Here is a 14,754-nt window from a genome sequence, read left to right on the forward strand (position 1 = left end):
TTATGGATAAAGCATCTGGAGTAAAATTAACACAGCAATTCAAACAAAGAACACCACCAAACATGGTGGTAGTAGTATGATGGTCTTAAGCTGTATTTGGACGGCTTCAGAAAGATTGAAATTTGAATTCTGCTCTCTACCATAAAATACAGCAAGGTCATCTCAGATTGGGTAATAAAATTGGCTTGTAGCGGTAAAGTCAAAGTCCATAGTTAAATCTGATTTAGGTGCTGCAGCATTACATTAAATAGGCCATTCATGCTCAAAAACCCTTCAGTGAGGAAATTTAAATAATTCTGTAAAGAACAGTGGGTGAAAATTCCCTTAAAGCAATCTAAAACACTCATTGCCAGTAACTGAAATTACTTTATTGCTTTTTGTAGTCCTTCAGGCTGTTGGGACCCCAGCCATGGGTTATAACGTTAAAGGAAAGTAAGAACTTGGAATTTTTAAAATAAATCACAGTAACCTTCTTCCAGCTCAGCCAGGAACAGGAACAGAAGTAACAGCAGACTTCCCGTGACGTCACTGTTTGAATAAAAACCCCGTGTTCCAACAAACAGACCTCTTCCACACAGGTCCCCAGCGGAGCTGGAAGAAGAGACAGCTAATGTCTCTTGCTGGCAAACAGACATAACTCTTCAACTTGAATCCAAAGTGGCTACGATCACATGCAACAAAGTTAAGTAATGATTTGCTGTTCGTGTTTCCGGCATTCATTCATATGAAGGGTGTAAAGAGACAAGCTTGACTTGGCTTTTTTTCTGAGGCCTCCAGAAGCAGCCTTAATCGAAGTGGATCTCCCCCACGGCCTGGAAAAGAAGGCCAGGACTGCATCGTAGTGAGAGCTAACACTCTAGGTTCTGAACGTACCTTTGTTGTATGGTTCGGCTGGGCCAGCTAAAAGCCCTTCCCCACAGCTATGGAGGTTAGCTGCAAGCTAACCCTTTGTTTAGCCACACGTGGATGTTTTCCTCAATGCCCGGGACAACTTCTCCTCAGCACGGTTCACGTAAGAGGTAGTGATTGGGTAGAGAAGATTAGTTTAAGCTAAATAATGTTTGTTTAATGACATTTGTTTGTTTTGAGAAACTGAGCTACTGTAAGTGCTAGCAGACTAGTACTCAGCTAAGGATGTGTTCTGTTATTAAAAGTTAAGACAAACCTTATTTAATGGGTGGTGTTTAACTTCTTAATCCTGAGGGTCTATTTAAAAAAATATGCATACTCATACTTTAGAAGGCATTTCTCAACTTGTACAATGCCTAAACTGCTTATCTTGGTATTAACTAACACAAAGGTTGTGGAGGATGATGTGGATGTGAAAATGTAAGAGTAAATTATTCTGGACCTGAGTAAATGAGGTTTAAATGCCCAAAAAATAATATCCGCCTAAAAAAAACCTGATGTTTACATACAAAACCTCTTACTCTTGCTGTAAAGAAGAAAATAAACACAAAAAATTGTAACTACTCTGAGTGACATCTGTAGCCAGTCTGGTGTCAACACAACAAGTAATTGAAAAATTATACATGTTTAGACTGAAACAAATCCAGGTGGACCCCTACTGTGCCATATTGGCACACTTTGACACAATTATTGAAATTTTGAATTTATTCTTGAAATTAAAAATGTGGGTTGCTATTATATACAGGGGTTGGACAATGAAACTGAAACACCTGGTTTTAGACCACAATAATTTATTAGTATGGTGTAGGGCCTCCTTTTGTGGCCAATACAGCATCAATTCGTCTTGGGAATGACATATACAAGTCCTGCACAGTGGTCAGAGGGATTTTAAGCCATTCTTCTTGCAGGATAGTGGCCAGGTCACTACGTGATACTGGTGGAGGAAAACGTTTCCTGACTCGCTCCTCCAAAACACCCCAAAGTGGCTCAATAATATTTAGATCTGGTGACTGTGCAGGCCATGGGAGATGTTCAACTTCACTTTCATGTTCATCAAACCAATCTTTCACCAGTCTTGCTATGTGTATTGGTGCATTGTCATCCTGATACACGGCACCGCCTTCAGGATACAATGTTTGAACCATTGGATGCACATGGTCCTCAAGAATGGTTCAGTAGTCCTTGGCAGTGACGCGCCCATCTAGCACAAGTATTGGGCCAAGGGAATGCCATGATATGGCAGCCCAAACCATCACTGATCCACCCCCATGCTTCACTCTGGGCATGCTTCAGTCTGGGTGGTACGCTTCTTTGGGGCTTCTCCACACCGTAACTCTCCCGGATGTGGGGAAAACAGTAAAGGTGGACTCATCAGAGAACAATACATGTTTCACATTGTCCACAGCCCAAGATTTGCACTCCTTGCACCATTGAAACCGACGTTTGGCATTGGCATGAGTGACCAAAGGTTTGGTTATAGCAGCCCGGCCGTGTATATTGACCCTGTGGAGCTCCCGACGGACAGTTCTGGTGAAAACAGGAGAGTTGAGTAGTTCCAAGACTAACTTAACTTCATTTCCAGATTCTTCTGTGTGTGTACAGAGTTTTTCTGTTCAATAATGTCAGAGCTTGGCTCATCCCTTTCAATTTTGTCCTAATACCACGGCCTTATCGGGCTGGTATTCACAGGACAACCCTCAAGGTATTAATATTAAATAATATATTCATATTCATAATCACAAGGTCATCTTTGTCGGATATAAAATGTATTTATCTAAAACATTTAAATGTGACAAACACTGAAGAAATCTGTAAGGGGGGCCATGGTTTTTCGAAGCCCTTAATGCATCTACCAAGGTTTCTACCTAGTCTCAGAAAGTATGGAATTTAACTGAAGTATTTTCCAGGTTTGGATAGGTATAGAAAATGTCTTGTGTTTCCAACTTTATTCCCTATTTTATTGTCTGAATAACCAAGGCAGTTGTCATAGGTGCCACAACTTGGTTAGTTATTACCCCAACATAGCCCTGAGAAAAAGATCAAGCTTGTCTATCTAGAAGAAGTAAAAGTCTGATAGTTTGGCCAGTAAAACCATGGGCCCTTTCCTTATTTGGGAGCTGGCTTTGTTGTTGGTTGCTGCCTCCAGTTCACAATGTGGATTTTTTCTGTATGGAAGCCCTCCATCTCTCTTACAGAGGGCTTATGTGTAAAGCACCATGATTCAACCAGTGGGGACCTGTACCTTTCACTCTACTGATGATTTTTATTTGTCAGGCAAGATCAGACTTTCTCTTTGAGAAAAACAATGTATGACGTACATAGACAAGGGCTAGGATAATTTCATCCACATTACTGTGAGATGTCTGCCTCTCTTTCTAAATTTAAAGTCCTTTTTGTGATAAACAACCATAACTGTTGTCAATTGTGTACTTCAGTCTCTTTAGTTTTAACATGGACAATTTTTTTATGCTTGTTACAAGCTTTCCAGCCAAGTTGCTGTGCCAAATAATATGGTACACACATATAATTGTCAAAGTAATAGACTAAAAAGCGTTTTCTTGTGCTATGTTTTATTAATGTCAGAAGTGAAACATTTGTTTTCACACCTTAGGAATTTCCTCCGGTTTCCACGCTGATGACCACATTTACTTCTTATCAACATTATCGGCTAAGTCAGAGCACATTTTTAGTAACAGTAATTCTTCAGTTTGTCACTTAAGAGGAACTGCTTTATATAACTAGCACTGATATAGATTAACTATTTGTTTAGTTTTCCCCAATGACTGTCATAAGGAAGAGAGGCATCCCTACCACCAGGAACAGGCTTGAACCACTGAATAGATGTCAGCTGGTAATAGGTTTTACGCAGCGTGTGTAATGGACTGTTTCTTTTATTTTTTCTGTAAGCGTGCACTCATTCCTCAGTCCTGATGATCCTTGGTGAATGGGTCCATCCATGTTGCTGTCCCTTTGCTTTCAGCAATAATTACTAGTAAAATAATCACTATGCTGTGTTTAGATGTTTGCACTCAAGCTGTTTGCTTTTTAAGGAAGCAGATCATTTAACAAGAGACTGGTATGGCACACAGGCCAACAGACACATTAAGTGGATGTTTAAATATCCATGTTGCTCCAGACTGTTTTGATTAAAGGTTTACGGTTGGATGGTGGTTGGAAAATGTACGCTTTTAAGGAGCAATTATGCTAAATTGTCCATGACTGTTGCCTCTCTCATTTCTTTTCTGTGTACAAATATTTTGGGATACACATAACTATTAGTTCTTCCCTCCATCTTTATGGTAGAGAAAGAAAGAAAGTCCTCTTTGCAGCTTCGCAAAAGCCATGTGGGAGACAGCAAACACATGGAAGAAGGTGAACTGGTCAGACCAGATCAATTTTAAACATCTCGACCTACAGGTCCTTCTAAAAAAATTAGCATATTGTGATGAAGTTAATTATTTTCTATAATGTAATGATGAAAATTTAACATTCATATATTTTAGATTCATTGCACACTAACTGAAATATTTCAGGTCTTTTATTGTCTTAATACGGATGATTTTGGCATACAGCTCATGAAAACCCAAAATTCCTATCTCACAAAATTAGCATATTTCATCCGACCAATAAAAGAAAAGTGTTTTTAATACAAAAAACGTCAACCTTCAAATAATCATGTACAGTTATGCACTCAATACTTGGTCGGGAATCCTTTGGCAGAAATGACGGCTTCAATGCGGCGTGGCATGGAGGCAATCAGCCGGTGGCACTGCTGAGGTCTTATGGAGGCCCAGGATGCTTCGATAGCGGCCTTTAGCTCATCCAGAGTGTTGGGTCTTGAGTCTCTCAACGTTCTCTTCACAATATCCCACAGATTCTCTATGGGGTTCAGGTCAGGAGAGTTGGCAGGCCAATTGAGCACAGTGATACCATGGTCAGTAAACCATTTACCAGTGGTTTTGGCACTGTGAGCAGGTGCCAGGTCGTGCTGAAAAATGAAATCTTCATCTCCATAAAGCTTTTCAGCAGATGGAAGCATGAAGTGCTCCAAAATCTCCTGATAGCTAGCTGTATTGACCCTGCCCTTGATAAAACACAGTGGACCAACACCAGCAGCTGACACGGCACCCCAGACCATCACTGACTGTGGGTACTTGACACTGGACTTCTGGCATTTTGGCATTTCCTTCTCCCCAGTCTTCCTCCAGACTCTGGCACCTTGATTTCCAAATGACATGCAGAATTTGCTTTCATCCGAAAAAAGTACTTTGGACCACTGAGCAACAGTCCAGTGCTGCTTCTCTGTAGCCCGGGTCTGGGGAATGCGGCACCTGTAGCCCATTTCCTGCACACGCCTGTGCACGGTGGCTCTGGATGTTTCTACTCCAGATTCAGTCCACTGCTTCCGCAGGTCCCCCAAGGTCTGGAATCGGCCCTTCTCCACAATCTTCCTCAGGGTCCGGTCACCTCTTCTTGTTGTGCAGCGTTTTCTGCCACACTTTTTCCTTCCCACAGACTTCCCACTGAGGTGCCTTGATACAGCACTCTGGGAACAGCCTATTCGTTCAGAAATTTCTTTCTGTGTCTTACCCTCTGAAAAGTTTAACAATGCTTTAACTAATGGTGTAACAGCAATACAAAATGTATTGAGTTTACACTTCAGCCATGCTTTATACATAATTATTGACTTAGAATAATCAAACATGCACAGAATGATCTCTTCTGTTGTCATGTATCATCATTCTCATCTTTATCACCACCTACTGGCCCAGCATGATTATGTTTAAAAGTTTTTTTTTAAATTACTGGTTTGGAAGAGCAAATTAGATAAATAGCACCATGTATTTCAAATCAAAATTCAATATTTCAAAATGTAAAAAGATGACAAGCACCTTCTACCTTAGCATCACCCTCACTGTATGCACTGCCAGGGCAGCGGGGATTAATTGTAAAATGAACACTAAAGCTCAGACAGGAAGACAGCTGTGTTTGTGTTCATAAATCTGAGTCCTCTCCCTCTGGAGTGCTTCTGGTCTTCAGTTCAGACACTTCCAGTAACGTGGGTTTGAAGCAGATTTATTGCACTGCTGCTCAGGAGTCTCCTCTGTTTTTCTTTAGCCAGAGCAGCATTTGGATAATAACATTGGGTCCTCTGGGGTATTAATCTTAAAAAAAAAAAAAAAAAAAGAAAACGTTGATTTCACATAAGTATATGTACACCCGTTTACACTAACTCTGAAAACACATGCAAATTAGCTAGTTAGTCACAGACTGCACATCTGATTCCTTCACAGCAACTCCAAACAGATTGCAGTTACCTCAGTGTAATCCTGTTATATGTACTGCAACCTGCGACCTGCTGACCCCTGGAGGCTGGACAGTCACACAGCCCCTTGCAGCAGAAAAGCAGTGCCGGCTTGAGCACGGGCAGATCCAAATTTTCTGTGGCCGTTCGAGTGTCTGTGTTTAGGAGGCTGCAGGCAGAATTTAAAGATCCTCACAGACAACCAGGAATGTTTGTGTCGAATAGTGTCTTGCTCTGTGGCGATAATCACCTGAGACCAGAGAACATCTCATTCTGAGAGGTTCGGGTCACATGGCTTGATCATGTTAAATAATTGAGATGAGGGCGGGAGGGACTAGAAACACAAGGAGACTTATTTAGAGAGATTAGTGCAAGCAGCCTCTGTTTACATGCTCACAACTACTAATGCCCCAGGAAAGAGGACTGTATTTGATCCAAAGTGATTAAAGCAGCGGCAGACACAAACTCAGAACAGCAGAAATGTACAAACTTCTATGTTTACAACTACAACAGCTGTCTTTGATTTCTGTTTGGTTACAGAACAAAAAATTCAAAAATAAAAAAAAAGACAAATAGAATAAAACTGCCCAAAAGAGATGTGGGAATGATGTGGGATAGACTACTAACATAATAACTAACACATGATCCACAAATGTCCGTACTTGTCCATTGTTGTAATACGAGTTCTTGGTTTTAAACTGCAAACCATCATCAAAGAGCTCTTTGGTTTTCATAAATACAGCTGGATAACACAAAACATGTTCAAAAAGCATCGCAGAAAAAACTCAACTCTTCTTTACACCAGTTCTGGCTATACATATATAAGACAGCACTGTTGTTCCTAGTTGAAATAGCTTATTGTAACAATTAGCAGAAAACAATTGTTTGCTATTGTTTTAACAAATATTGTAACAGTTTCACAAATTGCAACCTGTGTTTTAAAGAATCTGTACGCAGTGTAGAATAATTGAGTCCAGGTTTGCCCAGTTCATGTTTGCCCAGTTCACTGTTTCAGAGCTAGTCTCTATTTGAGTTGTTAATAACGTAAAAAAAATAATGAAAAGGATCTGTCTGCGTTTCACAAATAGAATAATAGTTTCATAAATTTCACATTGTGTTTTGAAGAATCTGTATTTACCAGAGATACCGACTCGAGTTGCACTTAAATCGCAAAAGTAAAAGACTTCAGACTCGACTTAGACTTGTGCCCTAAAGACTTGAAACTTGACTTGCACTCCTGGTCTGAGACTCGAGTCTTCGTAACAGTTTTTATCTCATGTAATGGAGATTGAAAGCAGCTGATCTGTTAGCTATAGCTCCACAGTGATGACCACATGAATGGCTCTCCAGCTGAAATCTGTATTAAATTACTTTGGATCGTTTCAGAACAAAATAACTTACTTCAGACATTCTCTCTCCATTAAGCTAGCTTCAGCATTGTAAGGACACCTCCAGCTGAAAATGTCAAATTAAAAGCATTACCTGTTCATTTTATTCAGACGTTTAACACTAATTTGTTTAATTACACTCCGTCTTGTTCATTATGTAGTAATTTATACCTTAAATTGGAACATCTTTCTTCTTTAGAATTGAAAACAAAGGTTTTAAATGTGGATTTAGAAGACGGTTTCCCAATAATAAAACCCTATTTAGTGCAATATATAATGAAGGAGTGGATGATATGAGGACAGGAACAAACAGGTGTTAACAAAGTTATTACAAAGACAAAAAAAAACAAAACTTTGTTTTATTCATTTAGAAGTTCAACATTAACAAGTTTTCATCTCTGTCTATTATTATTCATAGAGCAAAAGTCATACACCGTTCTGCATATTGGTGTATGAATGTGTGCGCATTAGTGTGTGTGATGGGATGAATGTGGCTATAGTGTAAAGCATTATAGAAATTGTCCATTTATCATTTACAAATGCCTATTTGCTGTATTTCTCTAACTGGGTAAATATTACATCTAATACAATTTCAAAATAACAGAAATAAGTCTTTAGCAATATTTTGGATGGTAAATTAAATGTAAAATTATTAAAAGATAACTAATAATTATTATATACAAAAAATAATCACATCCTAATACTAATAATATTTTAAAAAATATTAACGATTAAAAGATAATTATTAAATGTGCGTACGGTTAGGCCTGAGGACAAAGGTTTGAAATTCTAACCTACAGCGATGCTGTCGTGGTGCGACATTCTGGTCTTTGTTTGTGGCTTTGTGTTTGTTTATCTTTTGCTTAGTTGTTCTATTTTGGATTTTGTATCATGTTTGTTTAGTTCTCTTGTCCTCGTATTATTTTAGTCCCCTTGTCTTCCTTGTACTGTTTAGTTTTAATTCTCATTTGGTATCTTTGTGTTTAATTATGGTTTGGTATTGGTTCACCTTGCACTCTTCTTGTTTACTAGTTTGTTCTCTGTTCCTCCTCGTCTTGGTTCCCTTTCTGTGTTTTATTCTATTCTGTGTTAGTTTCTATAGTCCTAGTTCTCCCTCCTGTTAAGTCAGCCTTAGTTATTGTTTACATCTTAGTTTGTATTTATTTTAGTCCTCTCTTCCTCTGCTTCATTCCCTGTTTGGGTCAGTCAGTGTTTAGTTTTGTTTACGTTTGTACTTTGGATTTCTTTATGGTTTCTTTGGATAGATCTTAGGTTATGTTGTTCTTTTGTTCCCTCTAGTTTCTCTGTTTACTTTAGTTAATCATTATTCTCGGTTCTTATGTGTCTTTGGTTATTTATAGTTTCATTTAGATCTGGTTCCCCTATTCTTGTTTATTCAGTCTTTAGAGTTTTGTTTTGTTATGTTTCCCCCTGGATTTATGTTTATGTCTAGTTCTTCCCGTGTTCCCTTTATTTCTAGTTTGTTCTCCATAGCAACTATTCACATTCCCTCAGTTCTCTACTCCCTGGTCCACACCTGATCTCTATCTCTCCTGATTACCTGCCTCGGTGTCTCATTGGTTCTTACCTCACTCCCCTCTGTTTATTAGCTCTCTGGTTCTCTTTGTTTTTTGTTGGTTCCCCCATCTTGTCGCCCTCGCTCATGTCTGTTCCGTTCATGACAGTACCTATGCCTATGTTTTGTGCTACGTTCCTGCAGTGACTCCATGTAAGTTTTGACTTAGCTCCTGTTACCCCTGCAGTGATTCTTGCTACGCTTTTGGAAACCTTTTGAATGTGGACTATATTACGTCTTGCTACGTTTGCGACGAAGACCTTGAATAAAGAGTTAAAAACTTTACAACATGCTGCTACCCAACTCTTGTCTGCACTTTGGTCCGCCCGCAAACACGACTGTGACAGATGCAGGGTTAGATGTGGCCTAGATGTCATGGATTTGATTAGAAAATGTTTATTTCTGCCATTAGAGACTTGACTTTACTGTTGAAGTATTAAGTTAAGGTTGAACCCATATTTTATATTCTGAATTAGAGTTTATTAAATTTAGTCAGGGTTTCCTAAAAGTTCTGAACTAAACTGAAGCAGATACTAGTTTTTGCTATTGCTAGCAGCTAACGGTTAGTCAGTTGTATTTTGATATTGTTTATAAATCAGTGGTATCTTATCTATCACTATTCTTTTGTTTCACTGAGCACCCAAAATGGTAGAGGTAGGGATGGGCCAGTATAAGATTCAGATGACCACCTTGAGTAAATAGGCATGGATCATACCTTTTCTTAGGGTGTACCATGGTTTTAAAAAGTTACAGGATCCAAAACCCTTGAGATTTTCCATCATACCGCTGCCACAGTTTAAACTCTAAACCGTAGAACATATCGGAGTGTCTGGAGTCTGGAGTGGAGTTTCTCTAGTTTACAAGAAAGACATCCGCCTCCTTGCAAAGTTTTCACATGGAAAATGTAGTAGTGCCACACATTGAGGTTATTTTAAGGTAATTAAACTAAAGTTGACATGTTAAAAGCCCACAGCAGAGTGTCTGTTAAGTAGGGTTCAGGTAAACTAGCTCAGCTCATTAGCCAGGTAATATTTAAACTTTACAGCATATACACAAATAGGTTCTAGATCTAGCTTTTCTTATTTCTTTTAGAAATTGTTAGGAGTTTCAGCAGTTGGGGCTTCGAGAATTAACAAACACAAAAACATTATTCCTTTATGTGGAATAACCATACTCAAATTAAGGGTTGGATTAAAAAAAAATGTTCAAGGTAAGATTAGGCTGCTGTAAATTACACACTCAGCATTTTAGTGGTTTTTATACATTTTTATGAGGCTTGGGAATAAATGTTGAGGTTGCAGTACAAGGGTTGATGACTGTGGTTTGGTTTGATTTAAAATAAAGCTACGTGTCTTTGATTAAATTAGCAAATTTAATCTTAGCACAATATAAATTTCTTCCCTCCAGTTGCTCTCATGCAGAGAAAACAATTGTTCCCTTAACTGTGGCTTGATGGGAGGAGTAGTCGTCTTGTAGTCCAAAAGTTTGGGGTCCAGTTTCCTCCTGCCACATGTCTATGTACCCCTGAGCAAGGTACTTAGCCCAAAGCTGCCTACCTACATGTGTGTTTGTGGGTGCGATTGGGTGAATTTGGCTCTAGTGTAAAGCGCTTTGATGGGTCAGTATGACTAGGAAAGCGTTATATAAATTTTGTCCTTTCGTGACTTTGTCTCAGCTTAGGTGATAGTACCAAATTTGACTCAGTAGTTAGCTTACTAACAAAATAATTATGACTGTGACATTTTGTGGTGGGTAGATCAATCAGAAACCCTTTGAGCAATTGAAAGAATATTGTGGTAATTTCCAGAAAACATGCTGTGCTATTATGTTATGAATAGTCATTCTCAATGTGACACAGTGTCGCTGTAAAAGAGCCCAGTGGGTGACTTTGTTTATTCATTATTCAGTTTATATTATACTAACCGCCCAGAAACAAAGACACACATGCCTTCTTCTGTGAACCCAGCATGATTCAGTCTGTAGCCCTGAGCTCCTCGTGCTTTATAAACAATGTTTTTCAAGAGGGACCATAAGTGGTTATAGCCGGTAAAAGCCACTGGAAGTCAGTGGTGGTGATGCAGATTCAATGAACAGAGGGGACATTGTGCTTCCTAATGACGTTCGCTGTGGTAAACATTGAATCTGTGGAAATGCATTCACAGCTCATCATGGGAGACAAGCTTATGGCCACAGATGGTCTTCTATTTCACCTCTTTAAAGTTGATTTGTTGCATCCACTTACCTCGCTCCTTCTTTTCCTTTGAGAAGGAGTCAAACCTCCTGCGTAGAGACTTTCTGCGTTTGCGTATTTCTGCGGGAAGAAAGAGTTACAATGAATGTAATTGTTGGATCATCTGTTCTTCATCCAGAACAATAAAGGTTATACGCTTCATGGTCCGAAATGTCTGTCTTTTATTTACTTGCATTGTGTATTGTTGAGATGAAACACTGACTGTGCTTTTCTCTGTGTAAAGAACCACAATTGTTTTGAATGTCTTTTATACAGATAGAAATTAACTCCTAAAGCCCACTGATGACATCTTTCTGTCACATGCAGACTGCATCCTCAGCACAACCTTTTCTCACAAGTTATGTCAACAAAACGCTTCTACAGACAACCCTTGGTTGTTTGTTTGAACAGCCTGCTTTCTTTCATGGCTGTACATGCAAAACAAAAGAGGGGTCCAACAAAAATAGAAAGATAAAGATGCATAAATACAGTATGTATGTGCAGAAGTAGTCATACCTCTTGAACCTTTTAACATTTTGTCAGCTTACGTCCAGAAACTGTATTGTTTGACCTGAGGATGTCATGTGATTCACCAACACAGTACTGTATAGTTGTGAAGTTGTACATTCATGTCTCTTGAATTTTTTAACAAATAAAAATCTGGTAGGTATGGCATCCATTTAGATTAAGCTGACTCTGAGTCAAAACTTTGTACAACCCCCGTTCACTGCAACAAAAGCTGCTTATGTCTCCATCAGATTTACAGATCTAGAGACTGAAATTATTGCTCATTCTTCTTGGCAGAATGGCTCAAGCCAAGTCCGATTGGATGTAGAGCATCTGTGAACATAATTTTTCAGCTCTTGCCACAGATTTTCTGTAGATTTAAATCTGGACGTTGATTGAGCCATTCTAACATGTGAATATGATTTCATCTAAACCACTCCATTTTAGCTCTAGCTTTATGCCTCAGACAGGTTGAGGTTGGAAGATGAACTTCTGACTCATCTCAAATCTGTTGCAGCCTCTAGCAGGTTTTCTTCCAGGATTGGCCTGTATGTTGGTTCATCCATCTTCCCCTCTGCTACGACTAGCTTCTCTGTCCCTGCTGAAGAAAACCATCCCCAAAGCATGATGCTTCCACCACTATGCTTTATTATAGGGACGGTGTGATCATGGTGGCTATTGTGCAATGTTCACAAATACAGTTTAGCATGTTGGCCAGTATGTTTAATTTCTGAAACTCATCTTACCCAAGATTATACTTCCATATCTTTGCTGTGTCCCCTGCAAGGTGGCAGCAAACTGTGAATTGGACTTCTGATGGCTTCCTTTCAATGATGGCTTTCTTCTCACCACTTTTCCATAAAGACCAGGTTTGTGAAATCATGATTACTAGCTGTCCTCTCAACAAATCATTCCACCCTAACTTTGGATATCTGCATCTCAGGGCCTCTTGACTATTTCTCTGAATAACACTTTCCTTGCTTGCCAAATTAGGTGGATGTCCAAGTCTTGGTAGGTTTGTTATTAGTGCTATACACATTCCATTTTTGGATGATAATTAAACTGTGCTTCGTTTAAGGGTCAGTCAGTCATTTTCTACCGCTTATTCCATAGTGGGTCACGGGGGAGCTGGTGCCTATCTCCAGCAGTCTATGGGCGAGAGGCGGGGTACACCCTGGACAGGTCACCAGTCCATCACAGGGCAACACACAAACAACCACACACACTCATTCATACCCCTAAGGGCAATTTATAGTGACCAATTAACCTAACAGGCATGTCTTTGGACTGTGGGAGGAAGCCGGAGTACCCGGTGAGAACCCACGCATGCACAGGGAGAACATGCAAACTCCATGCAGAAAGACCCCTGGTTGGTAATTGAACCCAGGACCTTCTTGCTGCAAGGCAACAGTGCTACCAACTGCGCCACCATGCAGCCCTCGTTTAAGGGTATGAATGCTTTTGCAAGGCACTGTATATTTATAGGCGTCACAGACACACAAGCTGAAATGAGCTTAAAAATTGTAATTTAACAAAAATATCAAATAAATCAAATTCTTACTGTAGCTAGATATGACAAGAAAAAACAAATAACTATACAGTATATCATTATTTCAAAGCATGGAAAAAGCACAAACATTTAACTAGCAATAATAATATTATTTTACAGTTAAAAGAAACTGTGATGTATAAAGTTAAACGAGTGCAATAAAGATACTAGGACGACTGTTGAGTTTGAGGACAATAGACAGACACAGAAAAAAGAGAAAGGACAGAAGTAGGGCACAAAACATAGGCAGAGTAACCGGCATGGCGTAGGCAGGCAAACAGTGAATCCAGGAAACACTAACGAAAACCAGTCAGCTTATAAACAGAGGCAGGGTGGAAAAATGACCAATGAACCAGAACACATAATCAATTGAAATGTGGAGCAGGTATGGCACAGAGAATGCAGAGCAACTGAAGGACGGAGGGTAATTGACACAGAAATGTCCAGGGAAGTAACAGAAATATCTAAACACAAGAATGAACCAAGAAACTAATCTACAATGAATAAACAAACAAACAAAACAAAAAAACTAGACAACAAAAACAATAGGAAGGAAACAGATTAATAAAGAAACTCAAACACCTTGAGATCATGAGCATTGTTGCGCAGGACTTCTGATTCTTTGTGTAACATGTTTTAAAGCAGGTCGACTTTCTGTTACAAGCTCCACATTCTACTTTTCTGTTTACATGCAGGAAGCCAGGGTTTGATGTTTATTAGCAACCCATAGATGGCTTAGTTGGTTCTTTTCTCTATTACGTAAGGATTTGATTTACCTACAGCTGCGCTTTCCAAAATACTTGTGACATGAGTAACAACATTCTTTTTCTTTTTACCTTACTGACAAGGACATTTTTAAAAATAGACATAAAAATACAACCAGAGGAAAAAATGAAACATCTGATTTTGAGCTGTTGGGATAAAGAGGTCAAATTCCCATGACTGCAGGAAATGAAAGTTTATTTCTAAAGTGCGCAGCTGAACACACGCCACCTCCATCTAAGGCTTATTTTCTACTGATGAGTGTGTGCTGCATTTATGATTACAAAATGTAGAGGCAGAAAGAGCATGAAGGACAATGTCAAATAAAGTGAGAGGCCTGCTTATTGTAGCAAATAGTCCATGTTTGCAGCAATTTTGCATCATCAACATGTTGATTTTATTTTGTTTTAGTAAAAATCTCAGTTTAGCAGGTTTTAGTTGCTGCATTTGTGGGTGACTCAGACTAAAAACGTGTAAATACCTGGAAATCATCAGAATCCAGCCTAACATCTGTCTTTGTGTGTTCAA

General features: G+C 39.1%; 1 protein-coding gene across 3 annotated transcripts in view; it reads right to left on the bottom strand.

Moving 5' to 3' along the window:
* arhgap36 (Rho GTPase activating protein 36) overlaps positions 1-14,754 on the bottom strand; it is a 90,225-nt gene that overhangs the window by 13,137 nt on the left and 62,334 nt on the right. For all 3 annotated transcript variants that reach the window (XM_047385508.1, XM_047385510.1, XM_047385509.1), the window contains exon 3: positions 11,421-11,489. In XM_047385508.1, coding sequence (XP_047241464.1) covers positions 11,421-11,489 — 69 coding nt within the window. The remainder of the gene's footprint in view (positions 1-11,420; positions 11,490-14,754) is intronic.

The sequence above is a fragment of the Girardinichthys multiradiatus genome, chromosome 14, assembly GCF_021462225.1.
Source record: "Girardinichthys multiradiatus isolate DD_20200921_A chromosome 14, DD_fGirMul_XY1, whole genome shotgun sequence".
Taxonomy (NCBI): domain Eukaryota; kingdom Metazoa; phylum Chordata; class Actinopteri; order Cyprinodontiformes; family Goodeidae; genus Girardinichthys; species Girardinichthys multiradiatus.